The sequence below is a fragment of the Nyctereutes procyonoides genome, unplaced genomic scaffold (genome assembly GCF_905146905.1).
Source record: "Nyctereutes procyonoides isolate TBG_1078 unplaced genomic scaffold, NYPRO_anot_genome, whole genome shotgun sequence".
Taxonomy (NCBI): Eukaryota; Metazoa; Chordata; class Mammalia; order Carnivora; family Canidae; genus Nyctereutes; species Nyctereutes procyonoides.
The window spans coordinates 25083401-25104405 of NW_026575139.1; the positions used below are offsets into that span (position 1 = coordinate 25083401).

Below are 21005 nucleotides of genomic sequence, written 5' to 3' on the forward strand. Positions count from 1 at the left end.
AAAAAAAAAAAAGAATTTAAGTGGGGAAACCAGTTAGGAGGTTGGCCTTAGGTGGTGGAGGAGGAACCTATAGCATAAAAGAGTCTCCAAAAATGCTTCAATCAACTGCCATGTGTAGACCTCATTTGGATCCTGATTTTTTTTTTCAAGCTTTTACTTATTTGAGAGAGTGCCAGAGCACAATGCTGAAGGACAAAGGGAGAGGGAGAGGCAGAGGAAAAGAATCTTAAGATGACTCTGGTGAGCATGGAGCCTCAGTACCCTGAGATCATGACCTGAGCTGAAACCAAAAGTCCAAGGCTTAACCGACTACCATTCAGGCACCCTTGGATCCTGATTTTTTTTAACTGTTAAAAAATTAGAAATTTGACAGTATATTTGCTATTAAGGAATTCAAAATTTTTTAGTGTTCTGTCGGGTTTCCCACTATCCCCACTCCTGGATTAAACAGTTGAAAATTATCTAGTAGATAATTTACAAATATGAACTAATATATTAATGAATGATATATATATGGCATTTTGTTATTCCTTTTTCCTTTGCAGGTATTTACATGTATATTTTCATTGTTGAGATCATACTTAAATCCAGTTGGTGGGCAGCCTGGGTGGCCCAGCGGTTTAGTGCCTGCCTTTGGCCCCAGGGCCTGATCCCAGATCTGGGGATCAGGTCCCACATGGGGCTCCCAGCATGGAGCCTGCTTCTCCCTCTGCCTGTGTCTCTGCCCCTCTCTCTGTGTCTCTCATGAATAAATAAATAAAATCTTAAAAAAAAGATAAAAGATCACTGTGGCTTCTTCGGGAGAATATACGAAACATCTATATTCCCCACAGGTGCAGAGGGGCGCTGGCTTCTACTTTGCCAGGACGGTCGGGTTCGGGTTGGGTTCGGGTTGCCGGGCTGAGCAGGGGCGGGGGGCTGGGCTGTTGGCCTTGCTTAATCTGGGTCTTCAGTTGGAATGTGGCTGGCCCATGCTGGTTTTATGTTTCATGCTGTACCTATTACAAGAAGGATCTCTCTTTCAAGCTGTACATTTATAAAAACCGATCATGGGGTCCCTGGGTGGCGCAGCGGTTTGGCGCCTGCCTTTGGCCCAGGGCGCGATCCTGGAGACCCGGGATCGAATCCCACGTCGGGCTCCCGGTGCATGGAGCCTGCTTCTCCCTCTGCCTGTGTCTCTGCCTCTCTCTCTCTCTCTCTCTCGGACTATCATAAATAAATAAAAATTAAAAAAAATTTAAAAAAAAACCGATCATATACTGTATATATAAAAATGTTAAGATGGTAGAAACATGTATGAATGTACTAAGTAGTATTCCACTGTACTTATTAATAAGGTAGGTTTTATTACAAGACTCCCACCAGGTACTTTTATTTTTTTCCCCCACCAGGTACTTAACGAATGTACACTACTCCTTTATTTATTATGATAGTCACAGAGAGAGAGAAGCAGGCTCCATGCACCGGAAGCTCGATATGGGATTCGATCCCGGGTCTCCTGGATCGCGCCCTGGGCCAAAGGCAGGCGCCAAACCGCTGCGCCACCCAGGGATCCCCGCACTACTCCTTTTCAACTGTAGAATCAGGGTTACTGCTTTCTAGCCCAGCCCCTGCAGACCCTCCCCAACTCTTTCTCTGTAGGTAATTTCCTCTGTCCCGTGTCCCTCCCCCTACCTCCTAAATAAATAAAGGAATCAGTGAACCACACACACACACAAAAGAATTCCGAGTCTAAAATACTTAATCAAATAGTCCCGTTCCTCAGCTATTCTGGTCAAAAAGGAAACCTCCCCGATCCAGCAGGGGGCGCTGCAGGCGCCGCGTCGACAGAATGTGACGCTCCGCCCTCTTTGGCTCTTTTCGACCTCCGTGGGTCGCTTCCGGGAGCGGCCGCGTCTCCCGGCGCCGTCCTCTCTATCCGCCCGTCTCTGTGGTCGCCGTGGCCCCGCCCCTCTTGGGCGGGAGGCGTGCTCTTTGGACTTTTTTCCCGGGGCCGACTCCGGGCTAGCGGGGCCCGCGCCGAGGGTGGAGCTCGGCTCATGGCGGCCCGGGGGCCCGCGGCCAGGGCTGGCGCCAGGTGAGCAGGGCGGCTGGGGCGGCGAGCTGGGCTGGGTGGCTTGAAGAGCCCCGGCCCCCGCGAAGGAGGAGCTCCGGAAGGGGCGCCGACCCGCCGGCGATCCGCGGCGCCCTCCCGCGCTCGGGGTGCGGGATCCTGTCGCTCAGAGCCTCGGTGCACGGAATTGGGTTGGTCCTCCTCGGTTCCTGACACTGCGGTCCGCTGCACGGCCCCTCTTTGTGTTTTAATTTATTATCTTCCTCCCTTCGTTCCTTTTTCTTTTTTATTTATTTATGATAGTCACACAGAGAGAGAGAGAGAGAGAGAGGCAGAGACACAGGCAGAGGGAGAAGCAGGCTCCATGCACTGGGAGCCTGACGTGGGATTCGATCCCGAGTCTCCAGGATCGCGCCCCGGGCCAAAGGCAGGCGCCAAACCGCTGCGCCACCCAGGGATCCCCGTTCTTTTTTCTCAATCCCGTACTCAGACACCCAGTGGTGTATTGAAAATACTGTATAGCCCAGTTTACGTAAGGTTGCCTGTCTCTTACCTTGAAAGGTACATAGAGGTTTTGAATTCCTGTGAAGGATCATAGGCTGTGACTTTTTATTTTTATTTTGCTGTGACTATTTTTTTTTTTTTGAAGATTTTATTTACTTATTCATTAGAGACACACAGAGAGAGAGGCAGACACATAGGCAGAGGGAGAAGCAGGCTCCATGCAGGGAGCCTGATGTGGGACTCTATCCCGGGACTCCAGGATCACGCCCTGGGCCAAAGGCCTGTGCTAAACCTGCTGAGCCACCCAGGGATTCCCCCATGCTCTAGGTTTTAATTTCTTGTTGGTTTTACACTCTGCACATACCTTCCTTGAATCTTTTATTTTTTAAGATTTTTTTTTTATTTATTCATGAGAGACACAGAGAGAGAGAGAGGCAGAGACACAGGCAGAGGGAGAAGCAGGCTCCATGCAAGGAGCCGGATGCAGGACTCAATCCCAGGACCCCAGGATCACACTCTGAGCCAAGGGCAGACGCTCAACTGGTGAGCCATCCAGGTGTCCTGAGGAGAGAAAGTCTTAAGCAGGCTTCACACTCAGTGCAGAGGCTGACATGAGGCTCGATCTGACGACCCTGAGATCACGACCTAAGCCGAAATCAAGAGTCAGATGCCCAACCACCTGAGCCACCCAGGCACCTCTGATTATCTTACAACTGATGGTTTGGGTCTCCTTTTCCTTTCCTATTCTTCACAGTTGTCCTTAGCTATTATGGGCCTTTATATATTTCCATATAAAGTTCCTCAGAGAAGTTCTGCTGTGATTGGGTTGTTGTTGTTGTTTTTTAAGATTTTATTTATTTATTCATGAGAGACAGAGAGAGAGAGAGAGGCAGAGAGGCAGAGACACAGGCAGAGGGAGAAGCAGGCTCCATGCAGGGAGGATCCCTGGATCACCCAGGATCACACCCTGGGCTGAAGGTGGCGCTAAACCGTTGAGCCACCTGGGCTGCCCTGTGATTGGTATTATATTAAATTTATATAGACTACTTTTGTTTGAAATGAAATCTTTATAATGTTAAGTCATGCCAACTCTATTTAAGTCTTTTCACATCCTATAATAGAGCTTTCATTTTTTTTCTAAGATGTCTTTATACTAGGGCACTTGGCTGGCTCAGTAGAGCCTGCAATTCTTGATCTTTGGATTGTGAGTTTGTTTTTTTTGTTTTTTAATTTTTATTTATTTATGATAGTCACACATGAGAGAGAGAGAGAGAGGCAGAGACACAGGCAGAGGCAGAAGCAGGCTCCATGCACCGGGAGCCCGATGTGGGATTCGATCCTGGGTCTCCAGGATCGCGCCCTGGGCCAAAGGCAGGCGCCAAACCGCTGCGCCACCCAGGGATCCCTGGATTGTGAGTTTGAACCCCACATTGGGTATAGAGATTACTTAAAAATAAAATCTAAAAAAATATGTGGGTCACCTGGGTGCCTCAGTCGGTTAAGCATCTGACTATTGCTCTCAGCTCAGGTCTTGATCTCAGGGTTGTGAGTTCAAGCTCCATGCTGGGCTCCATGCTGGACATGGGGCCTACTTTAAAAAAAAAAAAAAAGATATCTTCTACATTATTTTTATTTTTTTTATTTTTTTAAAGACTTTATTTATTTATTCATGATAGTCACACAGAGAGAGGCAGAGAAGCAGAGACACAGGCAGAGGGAGAAGCAGGCTCCATGCAGGGAGCCCGACCTGGGACCCGATCCCGGGTCTCCAGGATCGTGCCCCTGGCCAAAGGCAGGCGCCAAACCGCTGCGCCACCCAGGGATCCCTTATATGTTATTTTTAAAAGTTAATTCCTGGATGTTTCATAGTTGTTTTAATGCATTTCTTTTGTAAGTGACATCTTATTTTCTTTGTATTTTCCAGTTGGTTATTGTTGGTATAGAACACTATTGATATTTGTATGTTAACCATGTATCTAGTTGAACTCCTTTTTTTTTTTTTTAAGATTTTATGTATTTATTAGAGAGAGGTACAAGCAAGGAGGAGGGGCATAAGGAGAGGGAGAAGCAGGCTCCCTACTCAGCGGGGAGCCTGACGTGGGGCTCAATCCTAGGACCCTGGGATCATGACCTGAGCCAAAGGCAGATGCTTAACAGACTGAGCCACCCAGCTCCTAGCTGAGCTCGTTTTATATCCAGCATTTGTCTATTGATTTGCTGCTTGCTGTACAAATGATCACATTATCTGCAAATAAAGACAATTTAATCTTTTCGCTTTTAATTCTTTTGCTTCATTTATTTTTCTTCCTTTATTGATTTAGCCAGGACCTTAAAATCCTTGATGGACTTTCTTGTTGTGTTTGTGACCATAAAGAGGATGTGGCTAAAGTTTCTTCATTAACTGTTTTTTTTGTTTGTTTGTTTTTTTTTGTTTTTTGCTGTAAATTTTTGGTAAATAACCTTTTATAGCATTTACCAGCTTAAAGAAGTTCTTTTCTCTCCCTGGTCTGTTTCCAGCCTACTACCTTCAGCATTCATATAAGCCATTCTTCCTGCATGGCGTGGACCCCTCCCCAGAACGATGTTGATAAACTTCGTAACTGCTCCTTAAGGCTTAACTGCCCTCTTAGGTTTCTCTCGACTTCTCTTACATCTCTTCTTCAGGCCCAGGTTAGATCTGCAATTTCTCCAGCGGTTCCTGCAGATACAGAAGGTTTTGTTTCCCTCTTGGTCATCACAGAATGCCTTGATGTTCCTGACCCTGTTGTTTGTGGCCCTACTGGGTGAGTGAGTGATCTCAGGCTCCAGGGGGAGGGCAGCCTTGGTTTGGGGTCCCTTCTCTCTGGGGAGTTGATAAGGCAAGGACTCAAGGGGAAGCCTTTCTGACCTTTCATCACTGAGTTTTGGCCCCTCTCTCCACCCCAGAACAACTGGTGATATACCAGGTTGGCTTGATCCCCAGTCAGTACTATGGGGTCCTGGGAAACAAAGACTTGGATGGGTTTAAAACCCTGACATTCCTGGCTGTCATGCTCATCGTTCTCAACTCCATGGTAAGGTTTTCTCCCTGTGTTTCTCTTCTTCTCCAGCCTAGGGTCAGCAGAATGCTAGGAAGCAGGAATCAAGCTATGGGAGTATGTTCCCTCCCTTTTCTGGGAACTGGAGGTCAGAACTGTGCACAGGGCATTGATTTTGCTGTTGGTCCCAATTCCTTGGATGTTTCAAGCTTCCAGGGCTAGGCCATGAGGTTCTGGTTTAATTCAGAATACAGCAGAAATGATCTCGTCCCTTCCATTCCCAGAAGTCTTGCTTCAGGGAACTCTGAGCACTTGAAAACTGGGGTGAGCCAGGGGGCTATTGCTTCTCTGTGGGGCTGAGGCCGTGGTTCAGCCTGGCGCCATGGCACCCCTCCCAGCCTCTGCACCTGCTGCTTTCCCTCACAGCCTCCTCCTTCCCCACCCCTCTTCACTTGGGCAATGCCTGCTCACTGTTCAAGGTTCTGCTATTGTCACCTCCTTCAAGTCCTCCTCAACTTTCTCCCATGTTTCCTCCACCAAACTCTGCCCTCTTCTCTGTGGAACTAATACTGAGTTAACCTCTGCTGTAGCACTCCTCACACCCAGGTAATTGTTTCCTTGCCACGCTGAGCTTATTGTCCTTGCCTTGCCTTGGGCTTAGCATGCAGGTGCTCCATCAGTGGTGAACCATGAGAGTCGGGCCTCTGCTAGGACTCACGCCTAATGTTCTGTCTGCCTGTACTACCTGTTTCCTTCAGGAAGCCCCTCCTCATCACCCTTGGGCGCTTTTGATGGGTCTTCTGGCATTAAACACGCATACAGAACCCTGTTCCAAGTTTGGGGAAACAGAAAAGTAAGAACATAAATGGCATAGAAGATGCCATCCCCAGTTTCCAGAAGGTCACCTCCTCTTAGAATAAGACAGTACAATATAAAGAGGCCAAAGGGCCTTAGCTTTCGCAAGCCCCTCAGCCCATGGTGGAGGAATGAGCATAAGAGGAAAGAATCCCCTGACTTGACACTTTAAGCCAGCAGAAGTGCTGAGTGGATGGAGAATAATCAGAGTGGGCTGGGACCGGTCAGCAGAGGCTTTCTGCCAGCGCTGAGCTCCTTGCTGAGACCTGCAGTAAGCCATCTCTCGCTCTCCCTCACTGCCTCTTGCTTCCCCCACTGCACAGCTGAAGAGCTTTGACCAGTTCACCTGCAACCTGCTGTATGTGAGCTGGAGAAAGGACCTCACCGAGCACCTTCACCACCTCTACTTCCAGGGCCGCGTGTACTACACCCTCAACGTGCTGCGGGATGACGTCGATAACCCGTAGGCGCCCCCTTTCAGTCCCCCTGCCCTCTGCGGGGTCCTCTTGGTCCGGCTTAACCCCGGAGAGTCCCTCTGCAGTTACCTGCAAACATTAATCAGCACCCTATGGCAAGGGGAGCCTGTGGAGGGGCCCTGGAACAGCTGTAGGGCTGAGAATAGGGAACTGTGAACTAGGAGTGGTTCCCTTTTGTCCATTTTATATATCCTGTGCTTCCAAACCAGGCAAACCTAACCTCTGAAGAAAGCATCCTTGCTAGCAAACCAGCTTTTGGACTTTCAGCAGTAAAAAGTAATTGCTGCCTAGGACACAGTGTACGATTCAGATCTTCATTCTGTCCCTGAGCCTCAGGTTCCCTTTCTGGAAAATGGGGAGGAGAGTTCCTTTTTTTTTTTTTTTTTTTTTTTGGGGAGGAGAGTTCCTATCTCAAGAATATCTCAAAGGAGATTCATGCAATACATATATGCAGCGCCTGGCATGTAGCAAGTGTTCCAATGTGAGCACTTGTTACTTTCCAGGCGAGGAAAAAGGCCCAGAGGATACAAGTAACTTGTCTAAGGTCATGTCTCAGTGGAAATGGGAGTCAGTGTGGCCCTGGTGGTGCAGTGGGCCATAGGAGGTCTTTCCTCATGCTCATTCCCTCTCCACTCACCAACCCCAGGCACTTTGTTGCCTGGGGTGACCTTTCATCAGCCAAAGCTGAGCTTTGCAGCAGAGATTCTTGTGATTCCTGTTGCCTCTTATCTTTCTCTTCTAGGCTTCTCCATAACTCAACCCATATGAAGCTTCTGCAGCCAGATAGCTAAAATAGAGGCAGGCTCAGGCTCACAGAAGAGATTGGAGGAGCCAGATAGAGGGGCTAACTTTCCTGCTCATCCAGAAACTCAGCTCATTTACCCTCAGGTCTTTCTCTGGTGCGACTCAGAACCGGCTCAGGACCCCTGAGTACTGGCCCTTTGTTTGCTACTATTCCTGAGGGGTAAACTGAGGTACCCTGTGAAGCAACTCTTCAGAACCCTATTTATTTTTTTCTTTAAGATTTTATTTATTTATTCATGAGAGACACAGAGAGAGGCAGAGACAGGCAGAGGGAGAAGCAGGCTTCGTGCAGGGAGCCCGACACAAGACTCGATCCCGGGTCTCCAGGATCACACCCTGGGCTGAAGGCGGTGCTAAACTGCTGAGCCATCTGGGCTGCCCTTCAGAACCCTATTTAAAGGCCCTTAAAGGGGATCCCTGGGTGGCACAGCGGTTTGGCGCCTGCCTTTGGCCCAGGGCGCGATCCTGGAGACCCGGGATCGAATCCCACGTCGGGCTCCTGGTGCATGGAGCCTGCTTCTCCCTCTGCCTGTGTCTCTGCCTCTCTCTCTCTCTCTCTCTCTGTGACTATCATAAATAAATAAAAAATAAATAAAAATAAAACCAAAAAAAAAAAAGGCCCTTAAAGGATCTTAGTTCCTCTAGCAAAACCAGTGCTTGTCTCTGGGTCCATCTTCCCCCTGGATTGTGGCTAACAGTGCTGGAAGACTCTGTGTTCTTGGCTCCAGGGACCAGCGTATCAGCCAGGATGTGGAACGGTTCTGCCGGCAGCTCAGCAGCATGGCCAGCAAGCTGATCATCTCCCCCTTCACCCTCATCTACTACACCTACCAGTGTTTCCAAAGGTGAAGTTTCTCCTTCCTGGCCAGCTGTTTCCCCCAGGTCCCTCACTCAAACGCGCTCCCCAGGTCAGGGTCCAGAAGAGGCTGGTCTTCCCTCCCTCCCACCTGCAGTCTAGGAAGGCTTCCTATGTCCTGTGCTCGGGCCCCTACCCTCCCTTTGGACATGTAGCATTTCAGTGTCAGGGGTCCTGGTACTCTGGCAGCCTAGACTGGGTACCAGATGCCCCCACACAGGAGTAGAGGTCCCACAGGACTGCTGGCTGAAATTGGATGAGGGCTACTTGAAAGTGAGCAAGAAGCCGGTCTGAGGCCTGCGGGAATATGTGACACCCCCGACCCTCCCTCTCTCTGCCTTCCAGCACAGGCTGGCTCGGGCCTGTGAGCATCTTCGGGTATTTCATCCTGGGAACCCTGGTGAACAAAACGTTGATGGGGCCCATCGTGGCAAAGCTGGTGCAGCAGGAGAAGCTGGAGGGGGATTTCAGGTGTGTCTCTTGCTTGAGGTTTCTGGGCTGAGCATAATGGTTAAGGAATGGGATCCGGAGTAAGACAGCCTCTTTGAATTGCAGCCTGTGCTAGTTACTAGCCTTGTGCTCTTGGGTGAGTCTTGAACCTCCCTAACTTCAGTTTTTCCATCTCTGAAATGGGGATGGTAGTACTGCCCTCAGAGGGGACTGTGAGGGGCATTACTGAGATTATAGCTGAGCAGCACTGAGACCTGTGTCTGGTTGGCCAGCATCATCCCTTGGCCTTCTCTGTGTTTCTGTTCCAACCTCCCCGTTTTGGCTCAGCCAATAGATCCAGCCTCTGCTGTGCTTCTTGACCTCCTTCAGGTTGGGCCCTGGGAGGAGGTGGCACGGGCAGGAATGCACCTGTCCTCTAGGGAGGTGAGGGGTTGCCCTGTCTGCAGAGCTCCTGCCACCCCACCCAGGCCCTGGGATTCCCAGCCTGTGACAGCTCAAGGAGGGGCTGGGCTGAGGCAGCCAGTTTCAAGGTGGAACCAGGTTCCTCTTTGGAGGTCTGCTTCCTCAGGGGCCAATACTGCCCGTTGTCAGCACACATTTCCCTTTGGTCTGCCCAGGTTCAAGCACATGCAAATCCGGGTGAATGCTGAATCTGCTGCTTTTTTCAGGTGAGTCAGGTGGGGAGAGTTTCCTTTGGTCTCATCAGAGCTGATGGTGGAGATGGCAGAAAAGGAAAGGTGAATCGTGTGGCTCTCCCACCACTGCCGAACCCAGGGGCTGAGGGTCCTTACACTTGGCTCTGACCCTCTCCCCATGTCTCTCACTGTCTCTGCCTCATCCTTAGGTCCAGGTTATTTGCTTCTGAAGCTGGTTGTTCCAGTGGCTCAGCATGGGGCCTAAATTTGTTCCAAGAATGAAACAAGTGAATGCTTCCTGTCTTGGTGATGACTATAAGGCATTGCCTCTGCCTGTTTTTCCATCTGTAAAATGGCTTTCTGCCAGTGCCTGTTGGCTGATCAGAGTCTCAAAAACCGATCTTTTGTCTCTGTAGGATAGGAGGGAAAGGAAGTCTCAGGAGATCAGGAGACCTGCTCCCCACAAACACTGTCCAAGTAGAACAAATACCTGATCTCTTGACAGCAGCATTGTGAAATCTCATTCCTTCCCTCAAGGTCAGGGCAGGTCCCTGCGCCCTTCCTTCTTTGAGACCTCTGGAATCATTGTTTGGCCCCAGAAAAATAGCTCAGGCCCCACAAGTGTGTGTTGAAGGAGTTGGAAGCTGTTCTTAGATCACCTGGGTCTAATAGCCCTGGGACCTTTGTGCTTGTATGTCTGCTGCATTTTGCAGCTGCTACCACTTGGGGGCGCCAAGGATACCAGGAATCTGTGAGGTGGGGTTTGTGTGATGACAGAGCTGGGGCTGCGCTAAGTGCCTTTGGGGTTCTGCAGCCTCTGGCGAAGTTCTGGGCTCTGGGGAAAGCAGGTTGGTTCTTCCAGCTCTGGATGGCTTCTTCCGTGGCTTCTCTGTCCCACTAACACTTTCTATGGCAGGTGAAGAATGCAGTGCGTCTGCCTGCCCACCTAAACTGGGAGATCAAGGGCAGGGACTATTTTATCCACCTGTTAATCTCACTGGCTAACTGGCATAGAGCCTACCACATAGCAGCTGCTCCGTGTATAGTTGTTAATAACACGTGCTATTTATTGAGGGCCCCTCTTCAGCCTGATCCTTTCTATCTAGAAATTCTCACTCTAACTTATTTTGTGGGTATTACTAGCCTCATTTTACAGAAGACACTGAGACCCTGAGGCTTAAGTAACTTCTCAGTATCACCCAGCTAGTAATTGGCCAGAGCCAGGATTTGAACCAGGTCTACCCAATCTGGAGTTCATGTTCTTCCCCCAGACAATACTGCTGAGTAAATGAAGCAGTGAATGGATGCTAGTTTCAGAAAGGGTCTGAGATGAAGACCATTTGCATGAGCTTGGTCCCTAAAGGAGAGTGTAATGAGGGATGGAGTGTCCCCCAGTCCGGCTAAGGCTTTCCAGGCCCTGTCCACATCCCAGCCTTTCTCTTCAGAGCTGGGCATGTGGAGCACACAAGGACAGATCGCAGGCTGCAGAGACTCCTTCAGACCCAGAGGGAGCTGATGTCCAAGGAGCTCTGGCTGTACAGTAGGTAGAGGGCCCTGGGAGGCAGAAGCCACAGGAGCGGGGTAGTCCACTTCCCTTCGCACACCTCCCTGCTGTCTCTCTGCAGTACTGTTAGCTGTGGTGAAGGAATTAAGCAGAGAGAGCCACTGCCTTTGCCATGAGCATCTTTGGGAGAACGAGGATCCAGGGAATAGCTTGGTCCTCCTTGGCTTCCTCTTCCCTCAGAGCATGAGGATGGTCCCTGGGTCTCTTACCCTGGGTGTTTTTGTCCTCTGCAGTCGGGGTCAACACGTTTGACTATCTGGGCAGCATCCTGAGTTACGTTGTGATCGCCATCCCTATTTTCAGTGGTGTCTATGGAGACCTGAGCCCCACAGAGCTTAGCACTCTGGTCAGCAAGGTGAGGATCCCTTCTGGTGACCCTTTAGGCCATCCCCTCTGCCGTTTGGCCTGGCGCCCAGGGCCTTGGAGCCAGGGCCTGCGCTCACTGTTCACTGTCCTGTGCAGAATGCCTTTGTGTGCATTTACCTCATCAGCTGCTTCACCCGGCTCATCGACCTCTCCAGCACACTCTCAGATGTGGCTGGTTACACACACAGGTAAGGCTGTGTCCGGCCCCTCTCCAGGTCCTGAGGAAAGCATGTGCCGTGAGAAGTAACTGAATGAACAAAGAAAGAGGGAAACCATATGCTAGTGGGTGTGAGAAGGAGTAACATGTTTGCCTGCCCCCCCCCCCCCCCTTGAAAACTCAGGTTTTCACTTTTTGCCTAGGATTGGGGAACTCCAGGAGACCCTGCTGGACATGTCCCTGAAGTTACGGGGTGGCGAGATCCTGGATGAGAGTGAGTGGAACATGGACAGGTGGGTGCCAGGCTGGCAGGGCAGTGCGGTGGTGGGGGAGGCAACTCTGGGTGCCCTCAGCTTGGGTTTGCCTTGGAGCCGTGCCCTTTCCAGCTGGGCAGCAGAGTTTTGTGGAGCAGATGCCAGGGCTACCTGCCTAGTGCCAGGCACCTTACAGGTATTCATAGGCAGTGGTACTGTTCCAGCATCTGTTCCAGCATCTGGCACCTGTTGTGGTCATTTACACTTTCCCCCAGCTGCTGGAAGCACAGTGCACACACCTGCCTGGACCCGAGATGAGAAAATAAATCTGAGTGGTATCTCCCACTGAGCCCTGCCACCTGCCCCTCGCCTTGGGGTATGCCAGCTCTCTCCTTCCCAGGCCTGGCTCACACCCACATGTGTCTTTACCCATGTCTCATTGCATGCACTCTGATGTTTCTGACCTTTCTGTGCACTGAGGATTTGTTTCATGTCCTTGCTTTTCTTTTTTTTTTTTTTTTTTTAAAGATTTTATTTATTCATGAGAGACACACACAGAGAGAGGCAGAGACACAGGCAGAGGGAGAAGCAGCCTCCATGCAGGGAGCCCAACATGGGACTCGATCCTGGGACTCCAGGATTATGCCCTGGGCTGAAGGCAACACTAAACCACTGAGCCACCCGGGTTGCCCATGTCCTCGCTTTCTTGGGCTAATTACCCAACTGTTCTGTGTCTCACTTTCTTCATCTCTGCGAGAGGAACAGTAATGGAACCTTCCTCTCAGGGTGGTTGTGAGGATTAGATACCATAGTCCATGGAAAGTGCTTGGACAGTGGCCACAGAGTAAGCTTTTGAAAATGGAAACAGTCTGAGGTCCAGGACTACACACAGCTCTCTCCTTAAGGACTAAAGCCTTAACTGTTGTCCCTGTTTAGAATTCAGGCTTTATGCCACTCTGGGCCTGGGCCTGGGGAGATGGTAAGGAGACCACAGGAGACCAGAGGCTCTGTTCTCTGGGGGAGAGGGGCATCTGTGCAGAGCCAGGAACTCCAGGTCCTTTTACAACCACCACGCCCATCCTGCTATACCTGCTGGTCACGCACGCTGTGCAAACCCACTAGTGTTTAAGTTAGACAGCTTCAGCTCCGTGACACCGAGTGAGTTACTTAGCTGCCAGACTTGGTTTCCTCATCTGTGAAGTAGGGAGAATATTTGTGATCTCTAGGTGATTAAGATCAGTTACGTTGGAGCTTCGCACAGCCCTGCCTACCGCACAGCCCTACCTCTGTGTTAGTGTGCCTGGGCTGCCACAGCAAAATACCACAGACCGGATGGCTTATACAACAGATATTTATTTTGTCACAGTTCTGGAGGTTGGAAGTCCAAGATCAGGGTGTTGGCTAGGTTGGTTTCTCCTGAGGCCTCTCTCCTTGGCTTGCAGACGGCCGTTTTCTCGCTATGTCCTTTTCTGGCCTTTTCTCTGTGCGCGAGCGTCCCTGGTGTCTCTCCCTCCTCTTAAAAGGCCATCAGCTGTATTGGATTAGAGCTCTACCCTAATGGCCTCATTTGAATGTAATCATTTCTTTAAATACCTCATCTTCACATGCAGTTACATTCTGAGGGACTAGGGTTGAGACTTGCCTGCTGTTTTGAAGACACAGTTAAGCCCATAACAACCCCTTGTCCAGAGGTGAGGCCCCCAAGGAGAAGACCCTGCCCCTTGGCAGCACTGACACCACTTATCTTCCCCACACTCCCCTCATCTTCTGAACACAGGGCCCCAGGGTGGCCAGCCGCAGAGCCAGCAGACACAGCTTTTCTCCTCCAGCGGGTCTCCGTCTGTGCCCCCTCCTCTCACAAGCCCTTAATCAAGGATCTGAGCCTGAAGATCTCTGAGGGGCAGAGCCTGCTCATCACGGGCAACACAGGCACCGGCAAGAGCTCCTTGCTCAGGGTTCTAGGTGGCCTCTGGGCAAGCACACAGGGTGAGAATCGGCCCTCCCTGCCTCTGAGCCGGTGTGGCCCGGTGGCGTGCATGTGTGTGCTTGTACGTGTGTGTGTATGTGCATCTGTAAAAATCCAGGCATTTTTGTCGGGGAAAGGAAATGAGAGGCATTTCCTTTCTCTGGGAGATCTCAAAATAGAGGTTTCTGTGGGCTTTACAGGCTCAGTGCAGATGCTGACGGACTTTGGACCCCATGGGGTGCTGTTCCTGCCACAAAAACCATTCTTCACTGATGGGACCCTGCGGGAGCAGGTCAGCCTGGGGTCCCCTCCTGCCTCTACCGTAACTGAGTCCTCTGGCAATATGACTGCCCTGGGCCCCAGGTCTCAGCTCTAGAGAGTTATGAGGCTGAAGGTGAGGTAATAAAGCTCTCCCTGCCCAGGAACTCCCTGGCTCTAAGAACATTTTATTCACATCCGTGGATTGGGCCATGTAGTTAGAGTAGCTCCTGGGGGCAGGGTTAACCTGTGGAGGCCAAAACCAAATACCACATACGTTTGTTCAACACCAAGGTTGAATTCTGGCGGCCAGGTCCTTAGGAGTCTCACAGACCCTTTCTCTGCAGCCTCACATCCAAAGGTTGCAGTGACCCTGTCTCACTGTCTGCTGGCCCAGCCTCTCCCACTGGACCCTTGGCCAGGGTGTTCCTTACCGTCATCAGGGGGAGAGGAGCCTGGCCTCTGGCAGTTCCTGGGGCTGTTTCTGAGGGAGGTTAGGCTGTGTACAGCACCAGCTCTCTGCCCTCACCTTAGGCCTGTGTGGTTTTGTTTTATCAGGTGATATATCCCCTGAAGGAGATCTACCCGGACTCAGGTGAGTTGGGCCTCCTTGGGGCATGTCCTCCCAACTAAATTGCCCCTGCTTTGCCTTTTGGCAGAGGCTCCAGCAAGGCCGCTAGTTTGAGGTCGGTTTTCTTCTCCTCCTTCAAGTGCTTATGATTTTGGGGTCTGTCCCTGACCTCATCTTGTTCTGTCTTCCTCTCCTTGAGGAGAGACACCCATTGGAGGAAGGGAAGGGTTCCCTTATGTATTAAGTGCTATGACCCTGTCACTGCAGAGCCTTAGCCCTGATTCTGGCGCCCCCACCCCTGCCCCCTTGCATTATGTACCCCATCTATTCTGGGTACCCAGAAGGAGATGACTTCTTGAGGAAGGCTTCTCTGTTTTGCAGGTTCTACTGATGATGAGAGGATCCTGAGGTTTTTGGAGTTGGCAGGCCTGGTGAGTACGGGCAGGGTCCCTGAGGTCCAAGCTCACCTGGTAGCTCTGACTGCGAGTGCTGGTCCAGCAGAGCTGGCATACTGCCCTGGGCCCCAGACTAGAAGTATGAGCCTGGACGGTGGGAGTGGGGGTATAAAGTGGTGATGGCAGCAGTTGGCCAGCTACAGGCAACAAGGGGGTACATTCTCTGAATCTAATTTTATTTTATTTTAAAAGACTTTATTTATTTATTAACGAGAGACACACCTGGGGGGGGGGGGGCAGAGACACAGGCCGAGGGAGAAGCATGCTCCATGCAGGAAGCCCCATGTGGGACTCCATCCTGGGTCTCCAGGATCACACCCTGGACTGAAGGTGGCGCTAAACTGCTGAGCCACCTGGGCTGCCCTGAATTGAATTTTATTTTATTATTATTTTTTTAAGTTTTTTTTTTTTTAATTTATTTATTCATGATAGAGACAGAGAGAGAGAGAGAGGCAGAGACACAGACAGAGGGAGAAGCAGGCTCCATGCCAGGAGCCTGACGTGGGACCTGATCCCGGGACTCCAGGATTGCACCCTGGGCCAAAGGCAGGCGCCAAACCACTGAGCCACCCAGGGATTCCCCCCCCCAACCCGAATCAAATTTTAAAATGACAATAAAACTAAGTCAGTCTGCTTTTCCTTGTCATCATGCCCCAGCAAATGTAAACAATATAGTTGATGGGCTATTCCTCTCTGCCTGAGGAGGATTGCTAGTGCACCACAGGGGTGTAGCTCTGTCTCAGAGATGTGTGTGATGGGATGCCAGGAAGCAGGGATGGGCCCTCTCACGGACAGCATTCCTTTTGGGTGTGTTACAGTCCAGTTTGGTGACAAGGACAGAGGGTCTGGACCAGCAAGTCGATTGGAACTGGTAAGAAGGGAGTCGGGGTGCTCCAGAGCCAGTTCTCCCGAAAGACAGTGGGTTCCAGGTATTTGCTGCTCCATCAGGGACATGTTCATGCCCTCAGGAGCAATGTTTTGGCCTCATCTCATGTGGGCAGCAGGTCTAGACAGTGGTTGAAAGAGGAGGGTGATGTCCATCTGTCCTGGGGCCAGCCTCCCTGCCACAAGAACCTCTTCTTGCTTAGACACATTCTATACAAAAGCCAAGCTATAGCCTCGTCTAGCAGTCCTCTTACTCCCGTTCCTCAGGTATGATGTTCTGTCCCCAGGAGAGATGCAGAGGCTCTCCTTTGCCCGGCTTTTCTACCTACAGCCAAAGTATGCAGGTGAGTGTGCATGCCAGGTACTGTGTGCTCACAAGGGCGCGTGTGTGTGTTCATGTATAACTGGGGAGGCGTTCAGATGGGTAGGAGAGCACCACTGTGCATGGCTGGACATCTCTGTCCCTGCAGGAGAGGATGGCAGGGCTCTGCCCATGCGGCAGCAAGGTTGGCATTCTCAGAGCAGCTCTGGATGTGTTACACACCAGTCCATAAGCATCACCATTGCAGCAGCTGGAGCCAGCCTTGAAAGCTTGTGATTTTATGCGCCTCAGGCTCTGCCATTCATAAGTGGGCAACACTCCCAGTTCTGCCTGGCAGAGAAATGGCAGGTGTGAACTTCTTCAGGGCCTGACATCCTTGGGGGAGGTGAGAATCCCTGCTGTGAGCGGTTCTAGGCAGTACTGTGCTTACTGTAGGCAGCTGGGGGATTTTGTCCTACTGCCGCTAGAAGGCTTCCTGGGTGAAGCCTAGCCCCCTGCTCATTTGGCCCGTGCTCTTTCGACGGCAGGGGTCTCCTAAGAGCAGCTTTCCGTCTCCCCCTGGGTACCAGCCAGAGGTGAGTGTGATTTGGAGGAGGAGCAGAGGTGGGCCAGAGGCAGAACCCCATCTCTTCCCCCTGGATTCTTCCCTCAGTGCTTGATGAAGCCACCAGTGCCCTGACCGAGGAGGTAGAGAGTGAGCTCTACCACATTGGCCAGCAGCTGGGCATGACTTTCATCAGTGTGGGACATCGACATAGCCTTGAGAAGGTACCCAAGCTCATACAGGTGGTCTCAGGAGGAGGAAGAGCCCAACGGTGGGGCCTGACCAGGGCCAAGGGCCCTTCCAGATAGGGGATATGGGTGGCAGAGAGGGCAGGGGATGGATGGCCTCCTGTTGTGGCCAAGGCAGCCTGATCTCTGTGTCATGCTGGTCTCTTGCAGTTTCACTCCTTGGTTCTGAAACTCTACGGAGAAGGAAGATGGGAACTGAGCAGAATCAAAGTAGAGTGAAGCCATGTGTGGGGCTGGCTGCTGGGGAGGTGCCAAGCTCAGGGCAGATTGGCACTCCCCCAGAGAGACAAGGGGCGAGAAAAGGGGCCTGCAGGGCACGGGAGACCCCTGACCCACCTCACATGCCCTGTTTGGAGAGTGCTGGCAATAGGGGGGGCACAGCTGGGGGGATGGCCACCTGGTCCTGCCAGGGCACCTCCTGCTACCTCCGCCAGAGCTCCCTGCACTTGCTAAAGAAAAACCTGAAAGTGGGATCTATGACAAATGTAGGATCAAATGGAGAGAGGATATTGGGCTTAAAGTCAAGAGATCCAGAAATCTTTTAAATCTGTTAAATTTTGTAACAATATATTTTTACCTTTAATCAACTATTTAAATTTTATAACTTTTTTTTAAAGAAGAAAAGATAAACATTTATTAAAGATTGCAGTTTTCTCCCTTTCCTTTTCTTCTCCACTTTAAGGTGACCTTTTACAATGAATCCCCAGACATTTGTTTAGGAGCCTAGGGGGAAGGGAGTAGCACTCTCCACTATACTGGAACCTTCTGCACCTGGATTTTCATTCCATTCCATACCTGCACTTTCCTATTGCCAGTTATACCTGAGTCACTAACCTCCAGGCCCTTCTGTTTTTCTTGTCCTAACCAAGGTAAAAATAAATTTTTCCCTTCAGTCAGCTAAAATAAGGTTAGAGATTTTTCAAAAATAAGCTTTGTTAGGGAATAGCAACAACCAAAGGGAACAGACAAAATCCAGGAAGCATGAAGACTTGAGATGGAAAAAGATTGAACCCAAAGCCCTTACTCTAGAATAGTGTTCCCCAGAGTTGAGTTGTCAGAGTAGTACATTCATGATTTTTGTCAGATCTCTCATTTCTTATACTGTGAATTACTTAATATTTATTATTATTATTATTTTTAAGATTTTATTTATTTATTCATGAGAGACACAGAGAGAGAGACACAGGCAGAGGGAGAAGCAGGCTCCATGCAGGGAGCCTGACATGAGACTTGATCCTGGGTCTCAAGGATCAGGCCCTGGGCTGAAGGCAGCACTAAACCGCTGAGCCACCCGGACTGCCCACTTAATATTTTTAAAATTAACTCAGTCTTCAAACCTAACTGATTTTATTTTTATTTATTTTTATTTTTTTTAACCTAACTGATTTTAAAGGAAAAATTTATACTTGATATAAATAGAATGTAACTGTAAAAAGTGAATGTAAATAATGTCATGAAATTGCAGTTTGATACTGTGCCTGCAAAGACTCTGAGCCTGAGTCTTGTTCTGTTTGCATAGAGGGAGGGTAAGAGATGTCATAGGGGAGTCAGACATTGGCACCCAAGTGAGAATTTTCTTTCTTTTTTTTTTTTTTAAGATTTTATTTATTTATTCATAGACACAGAGAGAGAGAGAGAGAGGCAGAGACACAGGCAGAGGGAGAGGAGGCAGGCAGAGACACAGGCAGAAGGAGAAGCAGGCTCCATGCAGGGAGCCCGACATGGGACTCGATCCTGGGCCTCCAGGATCACACCCCAGGCTGCAGGCGGCGCCAAAGCGTTGCGCCACCGGGGCTGCCCGAGAATTTTCTTAATAAAGTTAGAAACCAAAAAAAAAAAAAAAAAAGTTAGAAACCCAGAGTGGGAACTGTAAGGAAACAACTTTCTTACTCTAAGCCTTTTTTTCTTTTTAAGATTTTATTTATTTATTCATGAGAGACAGAGGAGCAGAGAAATGGGCAGAGGGAGAAGAAGGCTTCCTGTGGGGAGCCTGATGCAGGATCAGGACCTGAGCCAAAGGCAGACGCTCAACCACTGAGCGGCCCAGGTTCCCCACTCACTCTAAGTCTTGAGGTTATTTACTGCCTTGTTGGTATTGCTGAAAATTATGCCAGATGTGGGGTGGGAGGGAAATTATAAATGGAAATTGGGGAAGTGCTGTCTGGATTGCTGAAGCCTCTCCAGCCTGGCTCAGCTGGCAAGTAGGCCGCTGGTGTTGTAGGCCAGGAGCCTGTTCCTCCTCAGCTCCGGCCCATAGGCCTGTTGGGGCGCTAGAGCAGTGCATCAAGGTACCTTGCTGAGAGAGCTAAGGTGGCCCCCTGACCAGATCTGATGGCAGGTCAGATCCCCAGTGAAGCCTTCTCAGGGACCTACAGGATTATCAACTCTACAAAGGCCCATGGAAGCCCTGCAGCCAGTGTCTAGCCCTTTCACAGGGCTGAGAGGGACCTCAAGGTTGGCATCTGCTCCGGGAGCCTTCCCGTCCTTGAATCTCCCAACGGCATCCCACCAGGCAATCTTCTGGCCCCTGGTCAAACACATCTAACACGGGAACCACCCATCCTTGGACCCCTCTAACGAAGACAGTTCTTGCTTAGGTTAATGGGAAACCTGTCTCCCCTTGGGTGTGTGTTAAATTGTGAGGGCCGGGTGTGGAAGGATCTCCTCAATAATTTAATTTCTGTATATTTTTCAATGTAGCTGAAGCTCCCCTCTAGCCTTTTTGCTGATAGCATTGCCTTACTGACCTGGTTTCTCCTCACTAGATGGTTTAGCTCCAGAGCCTTCCTGCAGTTGCTGCTGCTAGCAGATGACTTGAGAGACTAAGTTGGTACCTAACTTGGGGTCTTAGTATTTTCTGTGTCCTCCACCTCAGACTTGTTCCTAGTACTGTTTCTGTTGTGAATGCTCAGTGTTCACTCTTGCAGAAGCTCTGCCAGGAGAAAGCTGTTCTTAGGGCCAGACCCCACCTTTACCTATCATTCGTCTCAGAAGGAGGCTACTGAGAGTTTCGGATGAATCCATACACACCTGCATGAAGAAGTCAAGTTATGTGTCCTCGGGATAGAACAAGGACAAAATGTTTATTTTAAATGTTTTCAGGATACCTGGGTGGCTCAGCGGTTGAGTGTCTGCTTTAGGCTCAGGTCGTGATCCTGTGGTTCCAGGATCGAGTCCCACATCCAGCTTCCTGCATGGAGCCTGCTTATCCCTCTGCCTATGTCTCTGCCTCTCTGTAATAAAAATAGGGCAGCCCAGGTGGCTCAGCAGTTTAGCGCCACCTTCAGCCCAGGGCGTGATCCTGGAGACCCGGGATTGAGTCCCACATCTGGCTCTGCATGGAGCCTGCTTCTCCCTCTGCCTATGTCTCTGCCTCTCTCTCTGTGTGTGTCTCTCATGAATAAATAAATAAAATCTTTAAAAATAATAATAATAAAAAATGTTTTCAAATCAACCAGGCAAATAATCTCCCAAACTTAAAGTTTCATTCTACCTCAGGGAATTACACAGATCCAGTAGATGGTACATAGAAACGTTATTTGTCCCTTTGTCCCTCTTCTGAGGAATCCTAGGGCTGTGGGATGCGGCAGGAAAGCAATCTTTTGTCATCCCCATCACATGCCTGTTTATCATAGTGATACTCCCTAATGCCATCTACAGCTTAAATGCAATCCCTACCAAAATCCCAATGGCCTGTTTTTGCAGAAGTGGAAAAGCGGATCCTAAAATTCACACAGAATTGCAAGTGATCGCAAATAGGCAAAA

General features: G+C 50.1%; 1 protein-coding gene across 8 annotated transcripts; it reads left to right on the forward strand.

The window, feature by feature from the left end:
• Positions 1-1952: 1952 nt before the first annotated feature.
• ABCD4 (ATP binding cassette subfamily D member 4) lies at positions 1953-17885 on the forward strand. Of its 8 annotated transcripts, none has more exons than XR_008661704.1 (19): positions 1953-2077; positions 5222-5340; positions 5483-5610; positions 6753-6892; positions 8438-8554; positions 8911-9036; positions 9633-9683; positions 11096-11190; positions 11448-11569; positions 11677-11768; positions 11941-12030; positions 13769-13977; positions 14158-14249; positions 14774-14810; positions 15168-15217; positions 16060-16112; positions 16414-16470; positions 17101-17216; positions 17391-17411. XR_008661704.1 is itself a non-coding variant. In XM_055304392.1 (19 exons), exons 1-19 carry the CDS (start codon positions 2040-2042, stop codon positions 17457-17459), a joined length of 1821 nt encoding a protein of 606 aa, XP_055160367.1. In that variant the 5' UTR covers positions 1953-2039; the 3' UTR covers positions 17460-17885. The 8 variants fall into 8 exon arrangements, 7 of the variants coding, with proteins under 7 accessions (XP_055160367.1, XP_055160370.1, XP_055160371.1 ...); XM_055304392.1 differs by having other exon boundaries at positions 16394-16470; positions 17391-17885; XM_055304395.1 differs by lacking the exons at positions 17101-17216; positions 17391-17411 and adding an exon at positions 16976-17086.
• Positions 17886-21005: the final 3120 nt, after the last annotated feature.

What these genes read in the sequence shown, in the direction of transcription:
- ABCD4 (XM_055304392.1), top strand. Translation starts at nt 2,040, where the DNA reads ATGGCGGCCCGGGGGCCCGCGGCCAGGGCTGGCGCCAG. An exon ending in TCATCGTTCTCAACTCCATG is followed by an intron (nt 5,611 to 6,752) that starts GTAAGGTTTTCT and finishes CCCACTGCACAG; the next exon opens with CTGAAGAGCTTTGACCAGTT. An exon ending in TTTTGGAGTTGGCAGGCCTG is followed by an intron (nt 15,218 to 16,059) that starts GTGAGTACGGGC and finishes GGTGTGTTACAG; the next exon opens with TCCAGTTTGGTGACAAGGAC.